The sequence below is a fragment of the Ambystoma mexicanum genome, chromosome 10 (assembly GCF_040938575.1).
Source record: "Ambystoma mexicanum isolate Mex_15411 chromosome 10, UKY_AmexF1_1, whole genome shotgun sequence".
Taxonomy (NCBI): Eukaryota; Metazoa; Chordata; class Amphibia; order Caudata; family Ambystomatidae; genus Ambystoma; species Ambystoma mexicanum.
Window position 1 is genome coordinate 740,741,141 of NC_090932.1, and position 27,334 is coordinate 740,768,474.

General features: G+C 44.6%; 1 protein-coding gene across 2 annotated transcripts in view; it reads right to left on the reverse strand.

Moving 5' to 3' along the window:
* The window catches only part of ERICH6 (glutamate rich 6), a 701,982-nt gene that overhangs the window by 185,209 nt on the left and 489,439 nt on the right, over positions 1-27,334 (reverse strand). For both annotated transcript variants that reach the window (XM_069618380.1, XM_069618381.1), the window contains exon 10: positions 15,071-15,156. In XM_069618380.1, the coding sequence (XP_069474481.1) occupies positions 15,071-15,156 (86 nt within the window). The remainder of the gene's footprint in view (positions 1-15,070; positions 15,157-27,334) is intronic.

The following is a 27,334-nucleotide window of genomic DNA, read 5'->3' on the forward strand; positions in this document are numbered from 1 at the left end:
TATTCTGCATCATCTTGGATGTCAATCATCATCATCTGTCGCATCTCCATCTCTTCTTCTTCTTCAGGCTCCTCAACTGAAAGAGGATGATTGCATGGAAACATTGCCGTGACCATCTGAAGCAGGTTTCAGGTGGTCCACAAAAACTTGTCTGGTGCCCCTCTTGGTTGGTATTGCACGCAGGACAGCAGTTCTGGAACCTTTCAGTCTGATTACTTGTACTGCTGGTCAATAGGAAGGGCCAAACAGAGTCTTATCATGGATCTTCTCCAGGACCCTGTTTCCTGCTTTGAGGGTGGCCTCAGGACTGGCCTCCGCAGCTTCCACGTGGAGGGATTCCCTCAGCAGCGTTGTTGCCAGCAGTTGCTCTTGCCTAGAGAAGGGGCTGGGGAGAGTTTGCAGGTCAGGCATCAACATTTTTCTTCCAAACAGCAGTTCAAATGGAGTGTTATCGCTGTATAAAGACTGGCATGGTAAATTATTTAAACTTCTGATCACTAGAGGCACAAGGTCTACCCAGTTACCCCCATTGAAAGGATGCATTTATTCAGGCAGTTCTTTATGGACTGGTTGGCCCTTTCAATAATCCCATTAGTCTCAGGAAGACAGGGATGAGAAAAGTGCAGCTCTGATCCCCAAGTCTCTGAAGCCTTTCTCAGGGTCCGCCCTACGAAAGCTGAACCATTACCAGCATGAAACATTTGAGTTTCTTTCATGGCTATTACACCCCTCAGTGCCTGTATGACTGATTTGAAGTCTGCTCTCTTCTGAGGAATCATCCAGGTGAACCTAGTGCAAGAATCCACTATTTAAGCAATAATCTATCAAGGGCCTTAACAAAGGCCCCATGGCATTACCTGACTCAGTAATGCCCCTGGCGAGGGGATTATTGCTATTAGTACTAAAAGATTCTTTCTTCCTTTGTGAAATGCTCTGGTGTTTCGCAAAGGAAGAAGAAAAAAATGTAATTAATAATTGGCTGCCGTGGAAGAGAAAACAAAGTCTGTTATCACTTTTCATGGCTCCATTGAAAATAATAAAAAAAAAGGTAAACAAACACAATAGCCACCATGGAAAGGGAGAAGGGACTATGTATAGTCCCTTCTCCCTTTCCATGTCGGTCATTTAAAACATAGGAAAAAGGTAAACAAAACAAAAATGGCCACCATGGAAAGGAGAGAAGGAACTACATGTAGTCCTTTCTTCCTTTCCATGGCAGCCTGTCGCAGATTGGGAGCGGATGCGCTGGGGACAGAGGTGCTAAGCTCCTCATTCGCCGTGGGGGGTGGGGTGGGGGAGATGGCGGTCTCTCTGACGGCTACAAGATCCTCTCCACGCACAGATCCAACTGTTCCGGAGGGGTGTAGCCCTGATCTTCCCCGAGTGGATTGTTGCCTCTGTCATTCCTACACAGGCCTACTCCTCTTTTGAACGCCTCGTCTGCAGGCTCTCTCTCTCTCAAAGCCAATCCCTTACAGTGGCTACTATCTATCGGCCACCTGGTCAAATCCTCTCCTTCCTCTCGGAATGGGCGGACCTGTCCTCTTCCCTCCTGGTCTCGACCACTCAACTAATCCTTCTTGGAGACTTTAACATCCACCTGGATGCTTCCTGTCCTTCCTCTGGACTCTTTCGTGACCTCTGTGACTCCCTCTCACTCTCTATTCTCCCCTCTAGCCTGACTCACTCTGCAGGGCACACTCTGGATATTCTGATCTTCTCAGACCTTCCCCTTTCTATCCCTCTCACCACTCCTCTCTCCTGGAGCGATCACTTTCTCCTTTCCTCCCAGCTCACTCTTTCTTCCCCCTAGGCTAAGCCGATTCCAGCACTGCCGCCCACATTCTCAGTTATCCGACCCATGAAGCGTGTGTCAGTTGAGGCTTTCGCTGCCACTTTCTCACCTCCTCTTCCCCCTTTGGCTGACTTCCACCCTGACATAGCCCTTTCCATGCTCCACTCTGCTATATCTGATACTCTCGATATAGAGTATCTGATACTCTCGATGTTCTTGCCCCTGTCATGAGGATCTGCTTGAAGCCCAAAGCCAAGTGCAATTCCTGGTACGACTCTGACCTCGTCACCCTCAAACGCAAGTGCGGGGTGGCCGAGCGGAATTGGCGTGCCTCTGGTACATCCTCTGACAAACTGGCCTGCTGCCTGCTCCAACGGTAATACTGGCTCTCTGTCCGCACTAAGAAGTGAGCCCATATCCAAGCCCGTGTCTGTAGGGCATCTAACAACTCAGCCAAACTCTTTAAAATCTGCAAGGAACTGGCCAATCCTGCTGCAGTCTCTACCTCTCCTGTCCAACAAGGCCCTCTGCATGGCTCTGGCTTCTCACTTCATCTCTAAAACTCAGGACATCCTGTCCTCTCTCTTTCTTCCTCTCCCCTTTCCTCTGGCCCTTTTTTGGACACCTTACCTCCCTCCATCTCTGCCTTTACCCTTTTCTCCCCAGACGAGGTTTCTAGACAAGTCTGATCTATGAAAGTCTCATCAAAACAGGTTCACCCCTGTTACTCCAAAGCCATCAAGGATCACATTGACTCCCTGGCTCCTGCCTTGGCTGATTTGTGCAACCACTTGTTCGCCACTGGAGTCTTCCCTTCCCCCTGAAGCACTCCCTTATGAACCCTCTTCTTAGGAAACCCTCTGCCGACCCGTCCTGCCCGGCTGACTATCGCCCAATCTCCATCACTCCATTCCTTGGCAAACTCCTGGAAAAGCTGGCCATCTCCCAACTTATTCTTCACACTGTTGGTTGTCTTCATGACCATCTGTCTGGCTTTGGAGCTGCCAGAAGCACAGAAACTGCTCTCCTGAACATCCGTCAAACCTTGATTCCAACACCCCCTGTGTCCTCATCTTACTTGATCTCTCGTCTGCCTTTGACACGGTCAACCATGCCATCCTGCTCAAACGTCTCTGTGGTAACCTGGGTATCACTGGTCAGGCCCTGGCGTGGCTGACTTCCTTCCTCTCTGACCGACCATCCCAGGTCCAGCTTGGATCTTTCCTCTCTTCCATCTTCATCTCTACTTGTGGTCTCCCACTGGGGTCTAACCTCTCTCTCTGACTGTTCAACCAATACCTGGCACTTCTTGCCCACCGCATTGCTGCTCTCTGCCCCAACTTCAGTACTATGCGGATGACACTCACCTCATTTTCATGCTTCCTTCAGCCACCTCTTCTCCGTCTCTCATCTCTGACTGTCTGTCTGCTATCCAGGAGTGGTGTGCAGAAAATGATCTCTGCCTTAATGCCAGTAAGACTGAGATTCTCCTCATCTGCACACCCGCTCCCTCCTTTCCTGTCACTCTCTGGCCAGCCTCTCTTGGCCCTCTTCCTGCTCCCACCTGCGAAGCTAAAAACCTTGGGGTCATCTTCGACTTCACACTCTCCTTCTCTCATCACATCTCTGACGTCTCTAAGAAGTCCCATTACCAGCTGCACCTCCTCAAAGGTATTCTTCCTTTCCTCTCCTTCCCCCAGAAGCTCACTGTCTGCATAGCTCTGGTGCTCTCTAGGCCGGATTAATGCAACAGCCTCTTTCTAAATCTGCCTGCTTCTACTCTCCGCCCTCTGCAGCTCATCCAGAACAGGACTGCAAGACTTGTCCTTGGCCTCAAGCCCAGGGATTGTATCTCTCCAGGGCTGAAATCTCTGCACTGGCTCCCAGTGGCTGCGAGGATTAAGTTCAAAACTCTCTGCATTGTCCACAAGGCCTTCTGGGGCCTGCGGCCTCAATACCTTCAACTCTCTCTTCCTAAATATCTTCCTTCTCGAGATCTTCGCTCACCCGCCTCCAACTCCCTCAGGGTCAGTTGCTTCTCCAAGCAATGAGTTGGCGGCAGATCTCTTTCTTCGGCTGGGGCCTCCCTCTGGAACAGCCTCCCTGCCTCCATGAAACTTGAGGAGAACCATCTCTGGTTCCGGAAGCACCTCAAAACCTTCCTCTTTGCTTCTGCTTTCTCTCCTCTTCTCCGCTGCTGAATTCCTGGCTGAAACTGTACTGGTAACCTGGCCACCCTCTGATCTCGGGCCCAGGTCCCTCCCCAGCCAGTTACACACCCGCACTGCCTCCCTGGCAACCCCTGCACTTCGGGACTGTTTCTGTATCCTTACAGTCCCCCACCAGCACTTGACACCTGATGTCTGCACTTATGCTTGCACTTGCAACCAGCTGGCCCTACTCCTCTTATGGTTTTATTTATTCTATTACCCCTTGTACTGCACTGTCCTCACCACGCCTCCCACTCTGCACTTCTTCTCCTCCCCCTTCCTCTTCACTTGCACAATCTGAATGACACTTAGGATCAATGTCTCTGTCTTCCCTCTGTTCCCCCTCCCTTGGCGCGCCACGCCATGAAACACTTGTGTATAGGCGGGTTATAAATGCCATATCAGATCATATCATATCATGTTGCTAAACTTGAAGGGCCGCTGTTTGTTTTTTCTCAACCTTCCCCGCTTTCCCCCCAGCTTTAGAATGGTCTGGCGGAATGAGATGAGCCCTCATCAGTACCATATTTCTGTGGACTTCCCATTGGTTTTCTGTCTGTGAAATCACAGCCTGTTGATCTAAAATGGCACTGCCCCCTTGGTTACCCCAAAGTCGTCTTCCCATGTGAGTACCTTGCCACTTAGGGGTGTCCCTTTCTTCTCTAGCTTTCTCACTCTTTGATTCATGTTCTGGGTATTTTTCTTCCTCTATCGGGGGAAGCTGTTGTCTGTGTGTTCTACCACCCCTTTTCCCTTGAAAAGATCCCCTTCCTCTTGAGGGTCTCCCTTGATGGTGTGTCTCCTTGTCTGGCTTACTTTCCTTGTTAGTCTTTATCTGTGCCTCTGCAGGTCTCTTGAAATTATTTGTTAAATTATCTTAATAAAATTGTGATTATGTTTTAGATCATCAAGTTGAGTAGGTTTTTCATGACAACATGACATATGAATGAAATGCATTTTTTGATTTAGCAAACATACAATATTTATTTGCTAAATATTTGAAGTATATCACACACTGAGCCTAGTGTGCTGGTGGAGAGATTTGCTCACATAAAGAGACAGAATACAGTCAATTGGGTGGACTGCTATTCTTCAAATCCTTTTCCTGCTGGGACATACTTTTTTGTTTATCTGCAGGTCTCTTGCCTATGTGATCTCTGCCTAATGACTGATAAGTAGCAGTCACTATGTCCACAAATTTCTCCCTTTTTTCTTGCTCATTCAATTGGGACAATTTTCTATGAACTTCTAATCTTGCAGACTTTCCTTTTGATAAAGGTAAAATTATGCTCTCAACCATTTGCTAATTATTGGATGCTATGAACAAGCCTAAGTTCATGGCTGCAGCAGCACCCTGTGTTCCCAGTGGGCCTCATCATGAGTTCAGCGGAGCGGTAAAATGCGGCAGTAAGGGTATTACCGCCGCATTTACCGCTGCACCCAGTCCCATGTTCCGGGGCATTCACCTCCAGCTCTGAGCTGGAGGTGAATGCGTCGGATTCAAGACCATTTCCGTCACTATTCCACTTGGGTATGTCCTAATTTTTGGAAGGGCATGACCCTAATATAATTGTCAGTGTCTGTAGCTGCACTCCTCCTGTGTCCGTCTGCCCTTGTGGCTGCTGGGCAGGCACTGTGCCATGCTGCACAGCATATTGTAATGCAAGGTCACATAAGTGTCAAAATGTGCAGCCAGGAGTTGATAGTCTGCTTGTAAAAAGGGGCCTCTGCAATTTGGATGAAAATGGATTAAGAATTCTAGTGACAGGTTGGGCGTGGCTAATGGCCCGTGCCTGTGGATAAACTAGATTACCACCGGTCCAGTTGACATGATTTATATGTGTTAAAGCCAATTCAGGAAACTAATATGAGCGATATTGGAGGGCATTTACGTCTCCCCTTATCAGGAGAGTAGCATATATATTGTTTACCTTGTTGGCTGGGGTTTTCAAGTAAGTGAATAATGATTCGGCGGGCAGACCTCCTGATTGCGCATTTGCTACTGTAAAGTTTACATTTGGTCCCTCACAGTGTCATAGCCTGAGCCAATCATGCACATCAGTCCTGCAAATGGATAGAAATATTGATTTCCTGATGGGCCATCTTCGGTACCCGCCAGACCTCGTTATTATTAAAATACATTTTTTAGAAAAAATATTTTTGCCGGTCTGTTTATCGTGACTGGGGCATGGGGTTATTATTAGCAACACTATTGTCATCTCTAAGGAGTCCCATCTACGAGGGGGGGCACCTGTTGTGATTGCCTATGATAGGCATGACCACAAGCCTCTTATCTCCACCTCTTTCGAGGCTGTAGCAATAGACCCCTTATCGTCAGTCATTCATGTCAAAAACACCCTAGGCCATCTCTCAGTGCTAAACGACAGGCAGGCCTAGGCTCATGTGCTTATCAACATGATTAAACATACACATTCAGGTTCTTGGACTTAATCAGAGACACCATTCTGACTCATTGCACTGAAATGTACAGTGACAAATGAGATATCATTTGAATGCATTTAATATGATGCCCTATCTTCTGAGGGTTCTTAGCCTCATTAAACTAGCTAAAGAGAAAGTAGATATAACATAACATATCATATCATCACACCTATTAACAAAAGTACCATATAAACAAAGACCATGTTGAATGTGTAAATAATAGAACACGTGATGTTTAGTTTAAAAGCATCAGTAACATATCTCTTGCTAAGCTACTATGCACTACACGCCTCTAGTCTCCATGCACACAGGGAAAATCCATTTGGTCACTCATGTTTAGAGAGGAGTCTGTCTCAAAGCAAATTTCTGCGTCTGATTTTGACAGGATCTGTCTCGGACCCGGATATCTGTCTCCTCTCTTCTCCGTTCCTCCCTAGCCCCTACGGCTTCAATGAGCAAGCAAGTCTGCTGGCCCTCCATGCCTTTGTATTCTCCTGGTGTGCTGGGGCTAAATATTTATTAACAGCAACATGGATTTCCTGTAGTTTGAGTGCATCTGATTAGAATTAACTGTGCAATGCTAAAAGCTGCCAACTGACCTTTTGTGCCGGCCTGCTTGAGGCAGGAAGCTTACCATTTCCTTGTTCCTAGCTAAGCTAGAGAACTCACGAACGGATGGCAAGTTTGGGCCTCTGTCTTTACACGTGCTGGATATGACACGTGGGTTAGCACTTGGGTTATGGCGCTAAGAAGATATGGCACACATATGCATCTTTAAGGTGTATGCCCCATCCTAATAGTGCACAGGGTGTCTGGGCTATGAAGCCTGTCTTAAAGGGTTGAGTTTCTGCTGCATGTCAATCTTACTAAAAAAAAGTCTTGGGCCAACTCTGATCTGGTTTTGGATGGCTACGCTGTTTTAAAAGTCAAGGCCCAAAAAAACGAGCTAGAGGCGCAACATTGGGGGTATGGCTATATTAACTAAAACAGTACTAGAATGCAAACCTGTCATGCTAGACCCATTAGTGAACTTTTTGCTGCTAATAACTCTAAAGGCGGACTTTGGTGATCCATTGATAATAGCACATTTTTATAATAGCCCTTCCAAATTTGAAGGCCCAAGCTGTCTGATAATGTTGAAAGGTATCCTGGACAACTTTTTATTACAATATAGATTTCCTCAAAGCATGTTAATAATGGGGGGAGATTATGATCTACAAATTGGCAATGGGCCTCCTTCTACCCTTTTTTATACCAATGAAGATACTTTGAGGGGTATTGTGAATCCATGTACGGTTGATCCCTGTATGTGTGCAAACGGGCTAAAACTCTTTCATTGGTTGTATGAATGAGGAAAGAGGTCGACCAATGGTCACCTAATCAATGATGTTCCGAGGAAATGTATGTTTAGGGGGCAGCAAGGTAACTCATCCATCGATTACTTTTCTTCCTGGTAGCTCACTGATTACTGCTAGAGGATTTCTTTGTTGTAGAAGATCTCCTGAGCGACTATTGCCCAATTGCACTGAAAGTTAATTGTCAAACAGAGACAAAGTCCTCAAATATCTATCCACATGTGAGGCTAGTCAAGGAGAACATGAACCACAAAAGTTAAAATGGACATCACTCAACATGCCCCTGACACAGCACAAGATAGTGAATTCTCTGCAGATAAATGGTTGATCCTTTGGTGTTAACTCATTTTGCTGATTTGCTCTCCGTCTCCAAGGTGTTCTATGGTACTTATTAAACTTGAACTAGCCTATTAGCTTGGATATGGTTCAATGGAGAATGCACCATTGCAAAAGGTATATTGATAGCCCTCCTAAAGAACCCTACTACCCCAAGATGCAATATCACTATGGCAAGCGGTCACTATAAGAGAGCTCCAAATGACAGGAAAAAAGATCTCGATAGGACCTACCAGAAAACGCACTTAGATGCAGCTGCTGAAAAGAACACAAATAATGTTTGGGAGCTGGTAACAAGTGGCCCGACTCATCATCATATTGCTAGTGGCCTGGCAACTAGTGTTCCTGACCATTTTTGGGTTGACCACTTTTCATGATTATATTGTGTTACATAAAATTTGACTCAGCAAGACACTAGCGATAGAGCTTTAAAGGATGGTGCTAGGTGGAGGAGTGACCAAAATAACTGCCCTGTCTAGAATTCAACATTAAGGAAATTGGTGATGCAAACTGGAAACAGCGACCAAAGCAATGCCCTGGCCCGAAAGGAATACAGGCAGATCATTTTTGCAATCAATAGGCCTAGCGGCCCTTATCCTAAATATGGGATTTAATGACTCGATCAGAATGGAGCCCCACAATCCTGGTGATTAGCCTTTATCCAGCCAATCTATAAAAAAGGAAACTGAGCCAACCTTTCAGCATATCGACCGATTTCACTGTTTGACTCAGTCTTCAAAATATTTGGAAGATCCCTTTTAAGCAGACTGGAACACTGGGTCAATAGCAATTCTATTCTATCCAACACCCAGCTAGGAGTCTGTCCGGGCCTGGGAACAGGACCTGAATTTATATACGATTGTGGCCCATTCTATATATCTAAAGGGGTAGCCTGATTGACATGGCCTTTATGGACCTGAGCATTGCTTTTGATAAAGTGAATAGAGCAAAAATGCAGGGCGTGCTCAGGGCACTAAATTGTCCTCCTGAAATCTTGAAGGTGTACTTATCATCCTCCACCAGGAAACTAAAGCCTGTGTAAGAATGTGGGGATAAAGGTCATTGTACCCTATTTATTTCAGTGAGCTTGGGCATACGACAAGGGTGTGTATTGGCTCCTCTGTTTCTCCTTTATATCAATGGGCTTCACAAAGTTTTGCTATAGACTCATGCAGATGAGCCAAAAATAGGGAATGCTTTTCTCCCTGGGTTGGCATATGATGACACAGTTCTAACTGCCTGTACTCTGAGAGCTCTACAAACACGAATCACGGCATATACAGACTCAGTTTACCTTTACCTTTGCCTTATGAAATTTAATTAGTGTCAATAGGGAAAATCTTCCAAATGTACTATTTATAGTCTTGATTTTTGAAGATTAGGTGTCCACTTTGGCTCAAAAAAAGCGCTGACCTTGCTGTTTTAATTGTGTTGCCAAAAACCGGAAAGTATACAAAATTATTAATATGTTCAAGGTGTGCATTTTCAATACATCAACTAAAGCCTATTTCTTCCTAGAGTTGGTCAATCTCATTAGTTTTGTTAATGTATTTTATTCATTTGAAATTCGGTAATTTGTGTATACCTTTGAAGGGCATCCAAGCGTCTCTACAGACCCATTTGAGCTTGGTCCAAGAGTAATATATTAGCTACGTATACTAACCAGAAAAAAATGGTGTTGCAGATCAGCCACTTTCCGACAGAACATCAATCCACAGAAATATTCACCTAAAGGGAAAATAATTTGTATCACAGGCAACTTAGAACAGGGTTGAACACGCATCCTCCCTCTATAGTAAAACCTTGATCGAGGGCCCTAACGCCAGTTGATTCCATTAACTGTGAAACAACTGTGCAGCTCCCAAGCTCTGTCTTCCATCCCAGGGCGCTATGCTGGTTCGAAGGGACTGTGTCGCCAAGATGAAGCAGTCATAGCAAACCACCACCATTCTACCGCAATGCCCTAGGATGGAATGAGGATCTTGCTAGTACTTGGAGCTATGCTGGCTGCTACTTTATCATTATAATATTGCCTGAGCACAAAGTGCATTAATGTGTGTGTGTATATAACTTGAACCCTATTTATATAAAGAACTGTGTTATCACTAACATAGGGACTCATTACGAGGCGGGCGGAATGGGTTTAACGGCGCCGGTAATGGTGCTGGCGCCGTTAATCCCATTGCGCCCTATTACGAAGTTCCCTCACGGGACCCGCTCTGGATGTCTGGTCAGACCAGACGTCCATTGCAGGTCCCGCGAGGGGACCAGGGAGCTAACAACGGGACCATTATTAACAGGCCCTTTGTTAGCTGCCTCCCCATTTCCATTGAGCCCTATGGGGGCTCGAATGAGAATGGGAAGGTCCGGGTTCCTTGAAGGAGGAAATACAGGGCCTTCAAAAGTCAGAATGGCCCGGTATTTCCCCATTCAGGGAACCCAGACCTAAGTTTGGAGGCAGCCATGCCCTTATTAAGGGCATGGCTGCCTCCAAACTCGTAATGAGGCCCATAGTGTGTGGACATTCCTTTGTGGAGGGCTTGCAGACTACACTGTACTTAAGAACTATCCTGCATCACCTCCTGAGAGCTTAAGCCTTGATTGCTCGCCCATAGCTACCGAATAGAGAATCTTGGCTGGGGTGCTCTGTGCTTCTACTCTGCCATATAGAAGCCAGGAGTACAGATAACCCCCCTCCAGTCTTTACAGATACCAAGAAGTGGCTTAGAGAGGGTCTTACCGACTCCATGTGGGACTGACAGAAATCCCAGTCTCAGGCAAAAAGAAGCATGTTAGATTTTAAATCTTCACTGTGTTGAGGAAAGACTCTTAACTTAGACCATGAATGTAAAACCTTTCTTACGAAATGGACCTTGTACCCCTTTTTTCACCAGAACCTCCAAATTGCCCTAATCATACCACCCCTCTGCCTTAGAGGAGGCAATTGCACTCTTGCAGATTAACAGTTGACACTTTTTTCCCTTCCTGTCCATGCTGATCCCTTACTGTTCTACTGTTAAGGTTACTTTTTTACTCACCATGCTTAATCTCTTCCCCTTGCCCTTAGACTAGCCCTTTCCCGTGTATCTTCTCTGCACCACTGATCCCACCAAGGAGCTAATTGATATGTGGATATTGGGTCCTTGGGGTTATCTATTTTCACCATTGCCGTTTCTTCATTCTTCTACTGAAATAAGAACATTTATTACATTGCATAAAATGTCCTTTTTTATTCTTTATATAATGCATTTATAAATATTGCATTTATAAATATTTCCACTGGTGAGGCTGTCTAGAACTTGCGTTGACACTGACACTAATTAGACTGTGTAGGTCCTTCTTATATATATGTTTTGCACTGTGGGACATGCGTGTTTTTTTTACTTCGGTTTGGTTCTCATCACACTCAGGTTTGAATTCTTTACAAAGTGCATCCAGGTGAAAAACATTGAACAAATACCACTCCTCCTGTAACCTATGGTGTGTGGCTCCTTCCATCATCCTCAATATCAGATATTTGCCTGGAGCAGAAAAACTAGAGTATGGCAGAATAGACCTTCTATAGTCAAATTGCCAAGCATGCGTGAGTAGCAGCCAGCATAGCTCCAAGTACTAGCAAGATCCTCATTGCATCCTAGGGCATTGCGGTAGAATGGTGGTGGTTTGCTATGACTGCTTCATCTTGGCGACACAGTCCCTTCGAACCAGCATAGCGCTGTGGGATGGAAGACAGAGCTTTGGAGCTGCAGAGTTGTTTCACAGTTAATGGAATCAACTGGCGTTAGGGCCCTCGATCAAGGTTTTACTATAGAGGGAGGATGCGTGTTCAACCGTGTTCCAAGTTGCTTGTCATACAATGCATTGTTTTCCCTTTAGGTGAATATTTCTGTGGATTGATGTTCTGTCGGAAAGTGGCTGATCTGCAGCACAATCTTACTTCAGTGCCACTAGGCTCGGCTGGGTATTTAAAGAGCAAGTGACAGGATGGAGGTATGTTGCAACTCTGTTCTCGTCTATAATTGCTGCCAGACTGTTTGACACTTGGTTTCTTGCCAACTGATGTCTGACCCCTCCCATGGTCATATTTTATTCCTGCCTGATGCTTTTCCCCCCAGCAGATATCCATCTAATTTAGCATCCTAACATTATCTACAACAACCACGGGAGATGGAAAGAAGAAAAGAAGCAAAGAAGAAAAAAAGGAAAGGAGGAAGGAAATAAAGATGGGAAGGAAGGCAAAAAAGGAAGGGAAGGGAAGGCAAGAAGGGAAGGAAGGGTGGAAGGAAGGAAGGAAGGAAGGAAGCAAGGAAGGAAGGAAGGAAGGAATGGAATTGAAGGGAAGTGAAGGGAAGGAAGGACAGAAGGGAAGTGAAGGGAAGTGAAGGGAAGGAATGACAGAAGGACGGAAGGAAGGAAGGATGGAAGGAGGAGGAAGGAAGGAAGGAAGGAAGGAAGGAAGGAAGGAAGGAAGGAAGGAAGGAAGGAAGGAAGGAAGGAAGGAAGGAAGGAAGGAAGGAAGGAAGGAAGGAAGGAAGGAAGGAAGGAAGGAAGGAAGGAAGGAAGGAAGGTTGGTTCGTTCCTGTGTATTTTATTGTGTTTTGATGTGGCAGGATTGTTATGCGATGCTATGCTATGCCATGCTATGGTATACTACATTAGGCTCTCTCTTATACATTTAGGCCTCTGATCTTCCCACTGCATGCAGCACCCCGGATATGTTCATGTTAAAGGTATTTGTATAGCGCACCGTCACCAATGGAGATGGTGTCCAGGCGCTCAGGTGGATCTGTAAACAAAAAGTGGACGGGGTGGGTTAGTGGGTGAAGAGGGCGTAGGAAAGTGAGAAGTGGTGTACTGTTGGCAGCTTCAAGTCGGTTTTCAGTGTGCGCTGAGCTTGGTTGTGCAACCAGGATCGAAGCGGGCCCTCGCATGCTGTTGTTGCGATCTATGTGTTGGCTGTTTGTTGTTGTTGTTTGTTGTTGTTTGTTGTTGTTTGGGATACGCCCAAAACCCCCAGATCCCTTGGGCAGATGACACGTCAGACCTTCTCTTCCATTTATACTCTACAAATATAGAATTAGCACCATATATGGGAGAAAACAGTAGGGTTTCTGCAAATGCTTCTTATCCATAATACAACACAATCGGCCTCATTACGAGGTTGGAGGTGTTCATGGCGCTAGAACCTCCAATACCGGTACCGTGTCCAGTCCCGTTCAATGGGGACTTACCGGTCTATTCCGACCTTTGCGGGACTAGTAAATCCCCATTGAAAAAGCCATTCCCCATTCCCATTTCAGCCCCCATAGGGCTCAATGGGGAGGGGGAAGGGGCTAAAAACGGTACCGCAAATTGCGGTACCGTTATTAGCTCTGAAGTCCCTTCCATAACGACTGGTAAAACCAGGCGTTAAGGAAGGGACCTGCTAAGGGACCTCATAGTAGGGCGGTAAGGGATTACCGGAACCGGTGCCCTTACCGGTGCCGGTAATCCCTTACCGCCCACCTCGTAATGAGGCCCAATGTCCCTGCAAGGCTGCATCACAAGGTCACAAGTGAGATGTCAACAACAACAGAACCCAATCTTGGCCGCCACAGTTGGAAAAAGAGAGATACATAAATCATCCTCTGTGCTGCCTGCATCCTAGTAGTAAACACTATATAATTTCCAATAAAAAGTACATCAACAGTAGACAACAGTTACATCAAATGCAGTTTTATGTTTTCATCACTTTCTTGAATGGTTGCATCATCTTCAATTATCAGCAAGCAAGCACTAATTGACCAGTGAATTTAGGACCTTCAGTGTCCTTCATCAGGTTAATGTCTGGATAGAGTTTGACTGGGAAACAAATGTGGCCCTGGAGTATTTTCCAAAGTGGTCCCATATTACACCATGTGAACAAGCCCAGAAGGGTTTGTGGGGGTTCTGACACAACAAAATTTGGGAAAAAAATAGGTAACCACACAAAAGAGGCCCACAGTGCAGAGGCCACCACGACATCTCAGAATTCCTCGTAGGCCAGTCCACCCCTGGTTAGAAGACGAGCCAGGTGGACAGGTTGTTGTTTGTAAAAACTGCAAAGACTAGATAATCTAACTAGACAATGAGTCAAACAACACATACACAAGGCCTTTAGTATCAATTAGATAATGTATTGTGTATTGTTGGATCAAGCCATTAAGGCAGGACACAGCAGGATGGTTGCCAGTTAATGGCAACCGTTCTACCTCCTGGCACACATCTTCTAACCAGCCATTGCCTGTTGAATGAATCTGAAGGTCCAAAATGCATTGACCAATTAGTGTCAGCTTGCTGATAATATAAGATAATGCAATGGTTAAAGAATATGTTGGAAACATAATTGCATTCTAAATGTAAGTTTTCTACTGTTTATGTACTTTCTATTGGCACGTATGTAGTGTTTAATAATAAGGTGCATGCAGCACCGAGGATGATTTGCTTGGTCTCTCTCTTTTTAAAGTTCTGATTACCATTCATGTGCACTGATGGTGCCTAGCACCAAAAAACAATTAAGAATTGAGTTTATCAATAGAAATGAAATTTAAGGTGGTGCCCACTCCACATAATTATTCTGTATTTTATTGTCCATCAGTTCCTTGTAACCTACCCTAATCCTGTGTCCGTGAAGCACATAGGAGTTTCAGTGAAACATTCACTTACGTTTTCAGAATGTGGAACATGAATATTTGCTGATAATTCAAGGCTGGTAACAACTACGGCACGGTTACTTTAAAAACGTTATGCATCATGGAATTCAATATATAAATAATGTTTGCACATTTGCCATTTATGTTTGCAGGCTGTTGACGGGCGACACGTTTTGTTTTAACACAATAAACAGAAAGTACAGTTTATTCATTACACTATTTGGCTGGATATTTGGTTCTTGCCAACGCAAAAAAGGATACAATAGTTGCGCCGTTGCATCTGGAAATATGGTGAGAAATTTGACCCCGTGTTTGTAGTATCTTTCTAAGAACTGTCTGGGCATCGGCTGTGCAAAAACGTGAAAAAGATATAGTGAACATAGTTGTTGGATCTTTATTATTTCACAGCTGAACCATTTAAAGTATGCAGGTGCAGGAGGCAGAATATATTTCTTCATGTTTGCCAGGCATTGCCATGGTGATTTATCACAGACATCAGTCTTCTTAAACGAAGATTTAAAATCAGAAAGATGTGTGTTGCTTCCAGAAAACCTACACAAAACCTGTTATGGCCCCACTAAAAGAATACATTTACCTGTAACGTCAATCTCCAACTACTGCATTACTCTTTAAATAGGTTATCAGTAGTATTTACAGTTCTCTGTATGTTCACAGTGAGCTAGAAAACATGTTATATGAACCCTAGTTCCCTGAACCCACAGCACCTTTATCTTATGCATTTAGATCTCCGATTCCCGATGCCTGATCCGAGCACCAACCTTATATCTTAGTCTACACAGTATAATAACATTGTTGTCATTAAAATGTATTGCAACTGCATCGTACTTTACGTCAGGTTTTCCAACAATTACCAAGATTGTTCTGTCTTATACTGTCAAAAAGAACAAAAGCTTTCACACAGCAGATAATGAATTATATCGGTAGATTTCACTTTTGGCTCTCAAACGCCAGGCATTGTCTTCATATGATTATACTGAGGAAATATGCCCTGGGGCGGTAGGCCAACCCTGTAGGTAACGGCCCGCCGGCCAAGTTAAGGGCACGACCGCTACGAGGGTCCCTTAATGAGGGTGGCTTTGTCGTTACCGAAAGGGTTGGGCTGCTGCCGAGGGACATATTGCCATTAGCACCCATGTAGCTTCCTACACGGGTGCTAAAGTATATATATATTTTTTTAAATAATTTAAAAAAAAAGAACCATACCTTTTCTGCTGCCCTGACCGGGTCGCAGAGTGCTACTGAAAGCTGTAGTCTGTTTTCATTGTTGATGACTGTAACGTCCTACTAGGTCTTGTGTCATTCGGATCGTGCAAGTGCGATAACAAAAGTACAGGGGAAAGGGAGAGGGGGAAGTGCAGGGGAGAGGGAAGTGGACAGTGCAGCCAGGGCAGTGTGGCACTGGGTAAGTGCATGTAAGCCAGGAAGCAGTAGGAGTTACTGTTACAGCCCTTAAGTGCATAGTAGGCCCGAGGCAGAGCAGGAAGACTGGTCATGGATCATGGAGGGGCCTGGTACCCTGTGAGACTCTGAGGGTACCCGGCAAAGATATACACATACACAGAGATGTACACACACAGAAATGTACACACGCAAACATATACACACAAAGATAACCACAGAGATACACATATACAATGCGATATACAGATACACACACACACAAACACAGAGATAAGCACATACAGATATACACATGCACAGATATACACAAACACAGTTATACAAAAATATACACAAACACACAGATATACAAACAAACTGATAGGCACCCACATACACAGAGCTATACACAGACATAGACACAGAGATCTATAAAAACACAGATACACACACAGATATACACACAGACACAGAGATATAGAGAGACATATACACACACAGATACACACCCACACACAGAGATACACACCCAAACACAGATACACATGCACACATTCCTACACATTAACCCACCTTTCTTGTATCCATACAGCTTATTGGTTATTCACACGAGCCCCCAAGAACATTAACATTGCATTTACGCACGCGATTGCTACCCTATATGCTATTCACACTGCATTAATTCATATGCATGCACTTGCATACATACATAGATTCACACACTTAAAAACGCCCATGCAACCTTACATTCATACATACAATCCTTTCACACATCACACAAGCATACATCAAAAAAACACTTTTTTATACCCTTATCTGATGTTTTCCTCCGGTCTCACTGCCACCTCCTCTGCTGCTCCATAGGACTCTGGCTAAAAAGCTCTCCGCAGACCGGAACCAGGAAGCAGCGAGAGCCCTTTGGTTCCTGACATGCACAGAGCACAGGAGCTGGAGAGTGACCCCTGCTGATCAGTCTGCAGGATGAAATCTGTATATGCCCACTTTGTGGGCATTTCAAGATTTGGATTGGGCCTTGCCCACTCAGACCTTACTCTGTGTACACCTCTATGAGTGATGTGTATACTATGTGTGTATTCCTGGTATGAAGTTTCTCTGTGTTCAGATAAACACTGCCACCTGAGGGCCCTGAAGCAAAAAACAAAGCTCTCCTTTCCATTCAAGACCAAAGGCTTCCTAGACCTGGTGGAAGCCATCTTGGGTATTCATATTGGCTTAGTGTCATGTGACCACAATATTGAGACAGAGACAACAACTCCAGTAACCTACCCATGTATTTGGTCCAACCACTACAAATTTGAAGTCATACTCACACCAAAGCATAACATTGATAAACCTATAAACACCCCAAATAAAATTCAAGGGAGGAACCTAAAGAAAAAAACCACCGCTATACTCACTCAAGGAATTGAGCACATCATGAGCACTACGACTGATAGTGACTCCTGTGACAAGATCATACAAAGTTATAACAACCACTTTCAGGAACTCTTAAATACTTATGCTCCGGTAAAAGACAAACAGGTCAGGCCCAATGCAAACCACCAAAAATGGTTCAATGAAGAATCCATTGCGCTCAAACAAGAAAAAAGAAAACTTGAAAGGAAATGGTTAAAAGACCCCACTGAAGCAAATAAAACCCACTGGAAGAACGCAGATACCAAATACAAGAAAAATCTGACTATACTAAAAAAAAAAAACAATATAACGAACAAATTGACTCGGCCACAAATTCCACAGGCAAACTCTTCCAAATTTTGAAATCTATAGAGAAACTCAAAGCTCATTCCCCATCATTTCAACCCACCAAGACAGACTGCGAAAATGTACAAACAGCCTTTCAAAACAAAATTCTCAGGTTAGGGAGACTATAACAATGTGTAAGACAACTAGCTCACCCCAACCCAACCACATTAGCGAAGAAACCCAAAAGACTCACAACCCGAAATTTCATTTCACACCACTAACTACGGATATCATGAGGAAAACTTTTTCCAAAACAAACTGCACATCGTGTACAGAAAACGTACTACCACAGAAACTGATACTCGATAACCCAGAGATATTCATCCCATTCCTCACACGAATGGTCAACGCCTCCTTTAGAGACCACAATGCACCAACGACAATAAAAACAGTGACAGTCTCACCCCTGCACAAAAACAGAATTAAATCAACAGGACCCATCTAATCTTCGACCCATTACCAACTGTAATTTCTTACTGAAAATACTGGACAAAATCGCTACAGAACAACTACAAGAGTACGTAGACAGTAATAATCTCCTCCATCCACAGCAGTCAGGATTCAGAAAAGCGCACAACACTAAATCCGCTCTGTTGGACCTACAGACAGAAATGCTAGGACTCCTGGACAAAGGAAAAGCAGGCTTACTGATTTTATTGGACCTCTTGGCAGCCTTCGACTTGTTAGATCACCAGAAGCTCCGAGAGGCCCTAGACCGTATTGGAAACTGCTCCCAGGGAGCTATTGACTGGATATCTTCTTTCCTCCAAGACAGACAATCCAAAATAATTTGGGGAAATCACGCATCAACAACTAAACCTGTGGATTGTGGCGCCCCACGAGGAGCCAGCTTCTCCCCACTGTTAATTTGTACCTACGGTGCCTATGCACATTGCTAACCCAACTTGGCATATTTTTTTACAAACTTTGCTAACGACACACAGTGTTCGAACTCAGTGGAGATTATAACCAAAACAGCAAAAAACGAACACTCATTTACACCACCATCAAAGACTGGATGAAGGCTAACTGGATGTGCTCAATGGCACCAAAACTGAGCTCAGGATCTTTGGCTCACCTCATGCCAGAAAAAAACTCAATCCAGATTACGCTACGTTCAACATCAAGGGAACACCAATAATGGTGGCAGAAAAAGTTAAAACACTAGGAATCTACATGCAAGCATCACTTGGAGCCGAAGCCCAGGTAGGATACTTAAAAAGAAATTGCCAATACTACCAAAAATTCCTGAGGAAAATCAAACCCCTATTAAATAAGCAAAACAGCACAACCATAGCTAGAGCCACCATTCTCTCAAGAATAGATTATAGAAATGCATTAATTCTGGGAGCCAGTAAAAAATGCATAAATCAGTGCTAGGTGATTCAAAACAACGCGGTTAGAACCATCACCAGCAAAACTAAAAGGGACCACATCACAGGAGAAAGGAGGGACCTGCATTGGCTAGCCATAGATGAACGAATTACATTCAAATCCCTGATGTTGGTTCAGCGCTCCAAAAATTAAAATGGCCCAATATACCTCCAAAAACAATTCAAGAGATATGAACCAATTTGAAACCTCAGATCCATGAACAAAGGACTCTTACAGGCCAAGCCATCTAAAAAACCTAACGGCTTAGGTAGGGCTCTCCCAACCAAAGCAATAGCAAAATGGAACACCCTACCCGAGTCCTTAAGAACCGAATCAAACCTGCAATGCTTTAAAAAGAAACTGAAAACTTTTCTATTCAAATAATCACCCACTAAATTGAGCACTTTAAACTGATCCACCCACACCTATTTGTTGTCCCGTCACCATGTTCCCTGTCTATATGGAAAGCGCTCTGATGCCTGCGGGCTGCAGCGCTATATAAATAACTTTTTAAAAAAAAAACAAATCACATGACAAGAAGTCGAACTCGACCATTTTGCAGAGGCATTTTTAGTTTTGGATGCAAGTTGGCAAACCCAACTGCATAAAACTGCATAAAATATGCTTATGTAGTGTGGGCTTTCTGATTGGTGTAAGGAAGAATAGAGTTTAATCTGAATCTCTTTTTCCGCCCAGGTGCTAATGGATCCAATCCTACTGCATGCATTCGATCTTCCTGTTTTCTTTCTGGTGTGTATGGATCTGATCAGATTGCTCTCTTTTGCTTCTTAGTGCAAGCATCCTATGAGGATTTTACTTTCTGGTGTGCGTGCACCCAATCAGCTGGGTTTTCTTTCTCTTGTGCTTTACTTTAATGCATGTTTATTCTCTGCTGATATGCAGGGACTGGCTGCGTTACACTTTAGAGCCAGGGTTCTTCTCCTGTACAGCACAGCTACAGTATCTAGAATGGCTGCAAATCGCAGGGCCGAGCTGCCCAAGGAGTTCACAAGCAGCACTACATATAAACAGACACTGAGAAGATTTCATGTCGAATATAAAGAAAATTATTGCACAGCCTTTGGAACATTATAAATCATTCAGAATAGCTTCACTATTGTCTCTACAATGCCTCTTTCTGCTGCGTTTCCAAAAGACAGTTTTTTTAGAGGTAATCTATCCAGCGCATCCAATAAACACACAAGTAAGCAAATACTTAAATTGCTATTTTACAGCATATCTTTACATCCACTATCCCAGGCACATTCGGGGCACTTCGCCACAATACTCGCTTTCAATCTTTCTCACGGTCTGTAGACATAATCTTCCTTAAATTATGGAGCTATTCCTATGTAAGAAGAAACAATGATTGCTGCTGTAACTGCACGTTACTGCCATCAAATGGCCATCCTCACTTGGTCACTAGTTAGGTATAACCTGCTCTATCCCAGAGATATCCCTATAAAGACACCACAAATAAAATCTGTTTCAACAGCTATTCATTGCGCCTTGGGTAGTGAACGTGACACGAATGGTCATGGCTTCTGTCTAGTTTGGAAGGACGAGGATTGCAGAGCCAGGATGAGATCTGATCAAACTCTTGAATGGTGTCTAGATTCCTAGTTGAACAAGTTTGCATTAGTCAGGTTCTGCGCCACAGAAAATAAATTCTATGTCAAGACTCGGAGGCTCAGATTATGGTCTGACTTCTCTTTACTTACTCGAGCAGCAATTTAATCAATAAACATGAAAAACAAATAACCAACAAAACCATTGCATCTGTAGTACGTTTTTCATATGTTGTTCCAATCAGGTGACTTCATCATCCAATTACACTTCTCCTGTCCTCTATAACACTAACTTCCCCCATAGTCCTTCCTCTTTCTTTGCTGCTGGAGCAGCCGAGATAAGTGCTTAATTTTATCTTTATGCTGATGTTGTTTATGTGAATGATTAAGGTTTGGCTTAGTAGGTTCCTGCACGCACGCGTGGCTACGGCGCATAAGGCACGTGGCCCGTTAGGAGTAATTGGTGGAGCATATCCGCAAAGAGGGGACGCGACGGGACTCTTGTTCCGGTGTCATTTCGCCTCCTTAGGAGGCACTAAAGTAACGGAAATTTGCAACGGCGCGACAGGACTCTTTGGGTTCCGGCGCCGTTGGGAACTTGGAGTGTTAGAGAGGAGCATCAGTTAGTGTGCGTGAGGAAAAGGATCAGATTAACGATCCGAGGAATCTATTGAACAGCAGGATTCTACTGGTGTATCTTGGAGAAAAGGGCGAGAAGCTCTACTGGATGAGCTGCGAGCGAGCTGGTGGTTGAATGTGGCACCGCAGGCTGATATAGACACTGATGCCATAAAGAACGGGCCCAGCCCAGGTAAAGTTCATTAGACCCCTCATTGTTCTACCTGCTGGGGAGGAGACTTTAAAGAGATTATTAAATATCTCATTGACGGGCTCAGTCCCAAGGAAAACTGCTAACATACATTGAGAATCGCCAAGCTACAGTGAAGTATATTGTGACGGGGGCAGCCCAAGTAAACTGCAGATACATTTATAAGGCACTGCCAAAAAGATGAGTGATTACTCAGAAGGATCAGAGGGTCCTCACGTAAGCGGCTTGCGCATGAGCGAAGGAGTTCAAAGAATGGAAAGTGCCGAGAGGCCCCGTAGTGAGAGGGGCATATTAAGGGACCTGGCTGCTTTGTCGCAAGGCAAGACGCACAGGAAAAAAGGGGGAAGTAAGAATAAAACCTGCAGGGACCGTAGCGTCCAGACCCCCCTGGGTTCACCTCGCAGATCTAGAGCGGGGAAAAGGAAGGCGAGGTCTCGTGAGAGACAAGTCACAAGCTCAAGCGAGTCTGATGACGATTACTGCAGAAGCAGTTCAAGATCTGAGGAATTCAGTACATCAGAACCGCAGACCTCCCCAGATGAGGATGAATGGGAGCCTAAAAGAAAAAGAGGCAGGAGGGAAGAGGAGGACCCACTGAAAGATGAGTTTGACCCAGACGACCTGGTGCATCCAAGGTCCAATGAGTGGGATCCTCTGGAAAAGATTGCGGAATACATCAGGAGACGGTTGAGGGCACCGTTGAGTAGGCAAGAAAGAAGCAAACTAAAGGCAGAATGCCAGAGAGCGAGGGTTCCGGACGGGGTAGCTGAGACCCCGGAGATTGATGACAGGATCCTCACGTTCCTGGGCAGATATGGCAGGGACGTGAAGAGGGGCATTGACAGGTCCTGGAGGTCCTGTCAAGGTAAAGTGTTGGACATGTTGGGGCCGATTACAAAAATCTGGCAGCTGGCGGAAGAGGCAAAAGCTAAGAAGGAGCCCATGGATCCGGACATTGTAGCTGGTTAGGCACAGAGGACCCTCTGCTTGTTGGGTAACGCTAATACAGCGCTGGCCACTGAGAGGAGGTCCATTTTAATGAAATTAGACACCAGGCTTGGTGAAATGGCGACATCAGAACAGGTGATGGCAGCGAAGGGCAAGCTGTTTGGGGACCTGTTTATTAAGAACATAGCTACGTTTGCCAGCACATATGTGTCTATGGACAGAGCTCAATCCTCCTTGAAGAAAATATTTGGCCGAAGAGGTTTTGATAGGGCTGGAGAAGGAAAGGACCGCTCGTCCAGCCGTGGCCAGTATAGAGGCTCCTATAGAGACAGATCTAATTGGAAACAAGAAGATCGAAGATCCAACCATTTTTTCCCTTCAAGGAGAAGAGGCAGGGGTAGAGGTTAGAGAAGCAATAATAGACAACAGCACCAGAGTAATTCAGGTGAGAGACGTAAGAACAGTAGAAAAGATGGATGTGAGTATTCCTCCAGTAGGAGGGAGAGTGGAGTTGTATGTAGAAAAATGGGAAGAGTTGTCCTCAGATGCGTGGTTGAGACAGACTGTGCAAGGTTTTCAGTTGGAGTTCTGGCAAGAACCATATCAAGGGATGTTGCCGAGGCAAACAAGGTTCAGCAAGCAAGACAAGGAGCTTCTAGACAGAGAGGTAGAAGTTACTCAGGGTAAAGAACGCAATAGGTCCAGCCTGAGAAGTTCTGGGAGGTTTCGTAAGCAATCTGTTTTTAGTGAAAAGGAAAAACAAGGTAAGACCGGTGATAAATCTGAAAGGATTGAATTATTTTCTAGCGTACAGGCTCTTCAAGATAAAAGGGATTCATCTTTTAAGAGATGTCCTCCAGAAGTGAGATTGGTTGGCAAGGATAGACCTCAGAGATGCATACTTAACGATTCCGATTCAAAGAGTACAGAGGAGGCTATTACAGTTTATATGCAAAGGACAGAAGTGGGAGTTCAAATGTCTTCCGTTTGGACTGGCGTCAGCTCCATGGTGTTTCACCAAGCTGTTGAAACCTGTGGTAAGATATCTGAGAGAGCAGGGGATCAGGATGATCATTTATCTGGACGATATCTGCCTGATGTGTCAGGACAGGGAGATTTTAGTAGAACAGGTTCGGATAACTACTGTTTTGTTACAACAACTGGGGTTTTTGATAAACTGGGAGAAGTCGGAATTAGAGCCAGTGAAGGAAATGGAATTCCTAGGCTTCAGTTTAGAGACAACACAAGGTTTTCTGAAACTGCCATTGGAGAAGGTGAATTCAATAAAGAAAGAGATCAAGAGTATGATGACAAAGCAGGAGATCTCGTTGAGGGAAATAGTGAGATTGGTAGGCCGTCTGTCATCATCAATTCAGGCGATATTCCCAGGACCTCTGCACTACAGAGCATTGCAGAGGCTAAAGATAGATAATCCCAGGAGAGGTCCATTTTACGAACATAAGGTAGTTATGTCGCAGGATGCCAGTCGATGGGGATGGGGAGCCAGATGTGGAGACCAATCGACAGGGGGAGATGGTCGAGCGAGGAGTTGGGTCTGCACATCAATTGCCTGGAGCTCCTGGCGGGATCCTTCACAGTCCAGTGTTGGACCCGCGAAGGAGTGAAAGGTGCCATTCTGTTGAAGATGGACAAAGTTTCGGCAGTCAGATATATAAATCGACAGGGTGGAACGAGGTCGAAGATGCTGACGGAGATGGCCAAAGAGTTTTGGCACACATGCCTCCGAAAAGGAATAAGTGTGAGAGCGGAACACCTGCCAGGGGATCTCAATCTGGTAGCAGATTGGAATTTGAGATACTTGAGGGACTCCAGCGATTGGCAACTGGACAACTCAGTATTTCAGGAGATAATGCGTTTCAGGGGTCCGTGTCAGACAGATCTGTTCGCGTCCAGATTGAACAGGAAGATCTCCAGGTTTTACAGCTGGAGAAAGGATCCGGAAGCGACAGATGCATTTCTCCAGGTTTGGGGACCAGCAAGAGAATATGCTTTCCCTCCGTTTGCCATGATAGCGCGCACAGTGGTGCAAGTCAGGCGACAAGAAGCTACGGTGGTGCTAGTAACGCCGGACTGGAGAGGTCAGGCTTGGTTTCCGGACCTTCTGGAGTTGTCTTACGAGGCTCCAATTCTGTTGCCACGCAGAGAGGACATAGGGCCTCATTACACGGACGGTGATGGACCAAGGCGCTATTAACAACTTGGTCCATGCTGGTAAAATACCGGCACCGCCTTGGTGGAAAGGGGAATTACTGCCCTATTCCAAGGTTGGTGTGGCGGTAATTCCCCCTTCCCCCATTGCCCTTCCCCATTCCCATTTTTGCCCCATAGGGCATAATGGGGATGGGGAAGGTGCTAATTACCGCACCGCAAATTGCGGTACCGTAATTAGCTCCCTGGTCCCTTTGCGGGTTGGTTTTTAACGCCTGCAAAATGCAGGCGTTAAATTCTCCAACCCGCAAAGGGACCTCGTAGTAAGGCGGTAAGGATTTACCGGTACCAGTAAAATACTGGTACCGGTAAACCCTTACCGCCTACCGTGTAATGAGGCCCATAGTGTTAAATCCAGCAGGAGAAACTCACCCTTTGGTGAGGTCAGGGAATTTGAACCTCATAGCTTGGGCGATTTCAGGGAAAATTGGTCTAAGCCAGGACTTTCAGGGACGGCTCAGAAATTTATTAGAGAGTCATGGGCCCCAGCTACAGGGAAGGCCTGTAGAGTGGCATGGAGTAAGTAGAGTGATTGGGGTATGGAGAGAAAGGTTGATCCCATACGAACAGATGTAGTTCACATAGTGAATTTTTTAGCAGCACAGGTGGCGCAGGCAAAGGCTTACAGGACCATTAACAATTACAGATCAGCGATATCGGCAGGTCATGTGCACATTGAGAGTAAGCCGGTAGGTGAGCACCCTCTGGTATATAGGCGCCTGAAAGGGATCAGATGCATGAGACTACCCACACATAAATATTCTCATTTGTGGGATGTGAGTGTGGTACTAAAGATGTTTGAGACTTGGCCAGACAATGAGCATTTGCCTAGGAAAGCACTGTGGGCTAAGTTAACCACTCTGTTATGTTTTATTTCATGTAAGAGAGTGTCTGATGTGAAGGATTTAGAGGTAAATAGGAGATCCTTTTCACCCTCAGGAGTAGTATTTTATGTAGAGAAGAGAACAAAGACAAATATTAAAAATGGTGGAATACATGGCCTTTCCGGGGAAACCTAAATTGTGTCCAGTAAGATGTTTGAAAGTGTATGAGGAAAGAGCGAATAGGGTGAGACCTGATGGGGAATATCAATTGCTGATAGCTATTAGGAAACCTTTTAAGGCAGTAGCAGCAGCCACTTTGTCTAGATGGGAAAGGTGGTGCATAGCAGACGCAGGTATAGATGTAGGTCAGTTTGGGGCACATTCCACAAGGGGCGCTAGAGCGTAGTCTGCTTTTATGGAGGAGCCCACCTAGAAGATATTTTGAAGGCGGCAGACTGGTCTAATGAGGGGACGTTTAAGAAATGTTATTTTATACCGGTAGAACAAGTAGCGTCATTGGTGGTGTGTAAGCTTTAACATAGCATAATCTGAGCCTCCGAGTCTTGACATAGAATACAGATTTTCCATACATTCGTTACAGAAAGTCATGATTCTTTTAAAGACTCTGAGGCGAAAGATTATTCCACCCAATTTCAATCGCTACAATGACATGTGCATATATGGCATTTGGAAAATAATGTGATGTTGTATTTGCTATGGTGATGTTCTTGTTATGCGATTGATCACCCGTTCATGATAAGATTGCTAATGGTTTATATTTGTTTCAGGGACGGAGCAGAAAACGATGCCTTGAGAAGGAAGCAAGGGGAAGTTAAAGTCATCTACCGGTTGGGGCGCAAGTTTGGATTTCGTTCAGCAAAAGAAAGAGGAAGGGCTATGGGGGCAGTTAGTGTTATAGAGGACAGGAGAAGTATTATCAGATGATGAAGTCACGTGATTGGAACAACCAATGAAAAACAGACTACAAATGCGATAGTTTTGTTGGAATTTGTAGTTTTTGTTGGTTATTTTTTTCATGTTTGTTGATTAAATTGCTGCTCAAGTAAGTAAAGAGAAGTCAGAGCATAATCTTTTGCCTCCGAGTCTTTAATAGAATCATGACTTTCTGTAACGAATGTATGGAAAATCTGTACTAATGGTCATAATTGTTTATATAAAACACATTGATTTGCAATATGATACCACTTTGTAAAAGTTTGTTTCTGTGCCAACATTAACCTGATGGTGGCACGTGCTAACATTTCGACCTGTTGATGGGTTTTGTCAAGGCCTAGCAGTATGCATAGGCAACTTCGTAACAAATAATGATACATTCAGAAACCCCTGTTAGGAGTCTCAAGCAATAGTGAGTAAGTATCATTGTGCGTATCTTTTTTGCATGTTATTAGTTCCTTTAATCCTGAATTATGATTGGTACCCTCTGGTAAGATGTTAGCAACCTGCGCTGATCAAAGTTACACAAGTAATTGTTTGCCAACAAAAATACGTTCTTATATAAGCAGTTTGTGTTTTTTCTACAAGAAGTATATTTTAAAAGTACATTTAGGTTATTGCCCATTACTTGAGA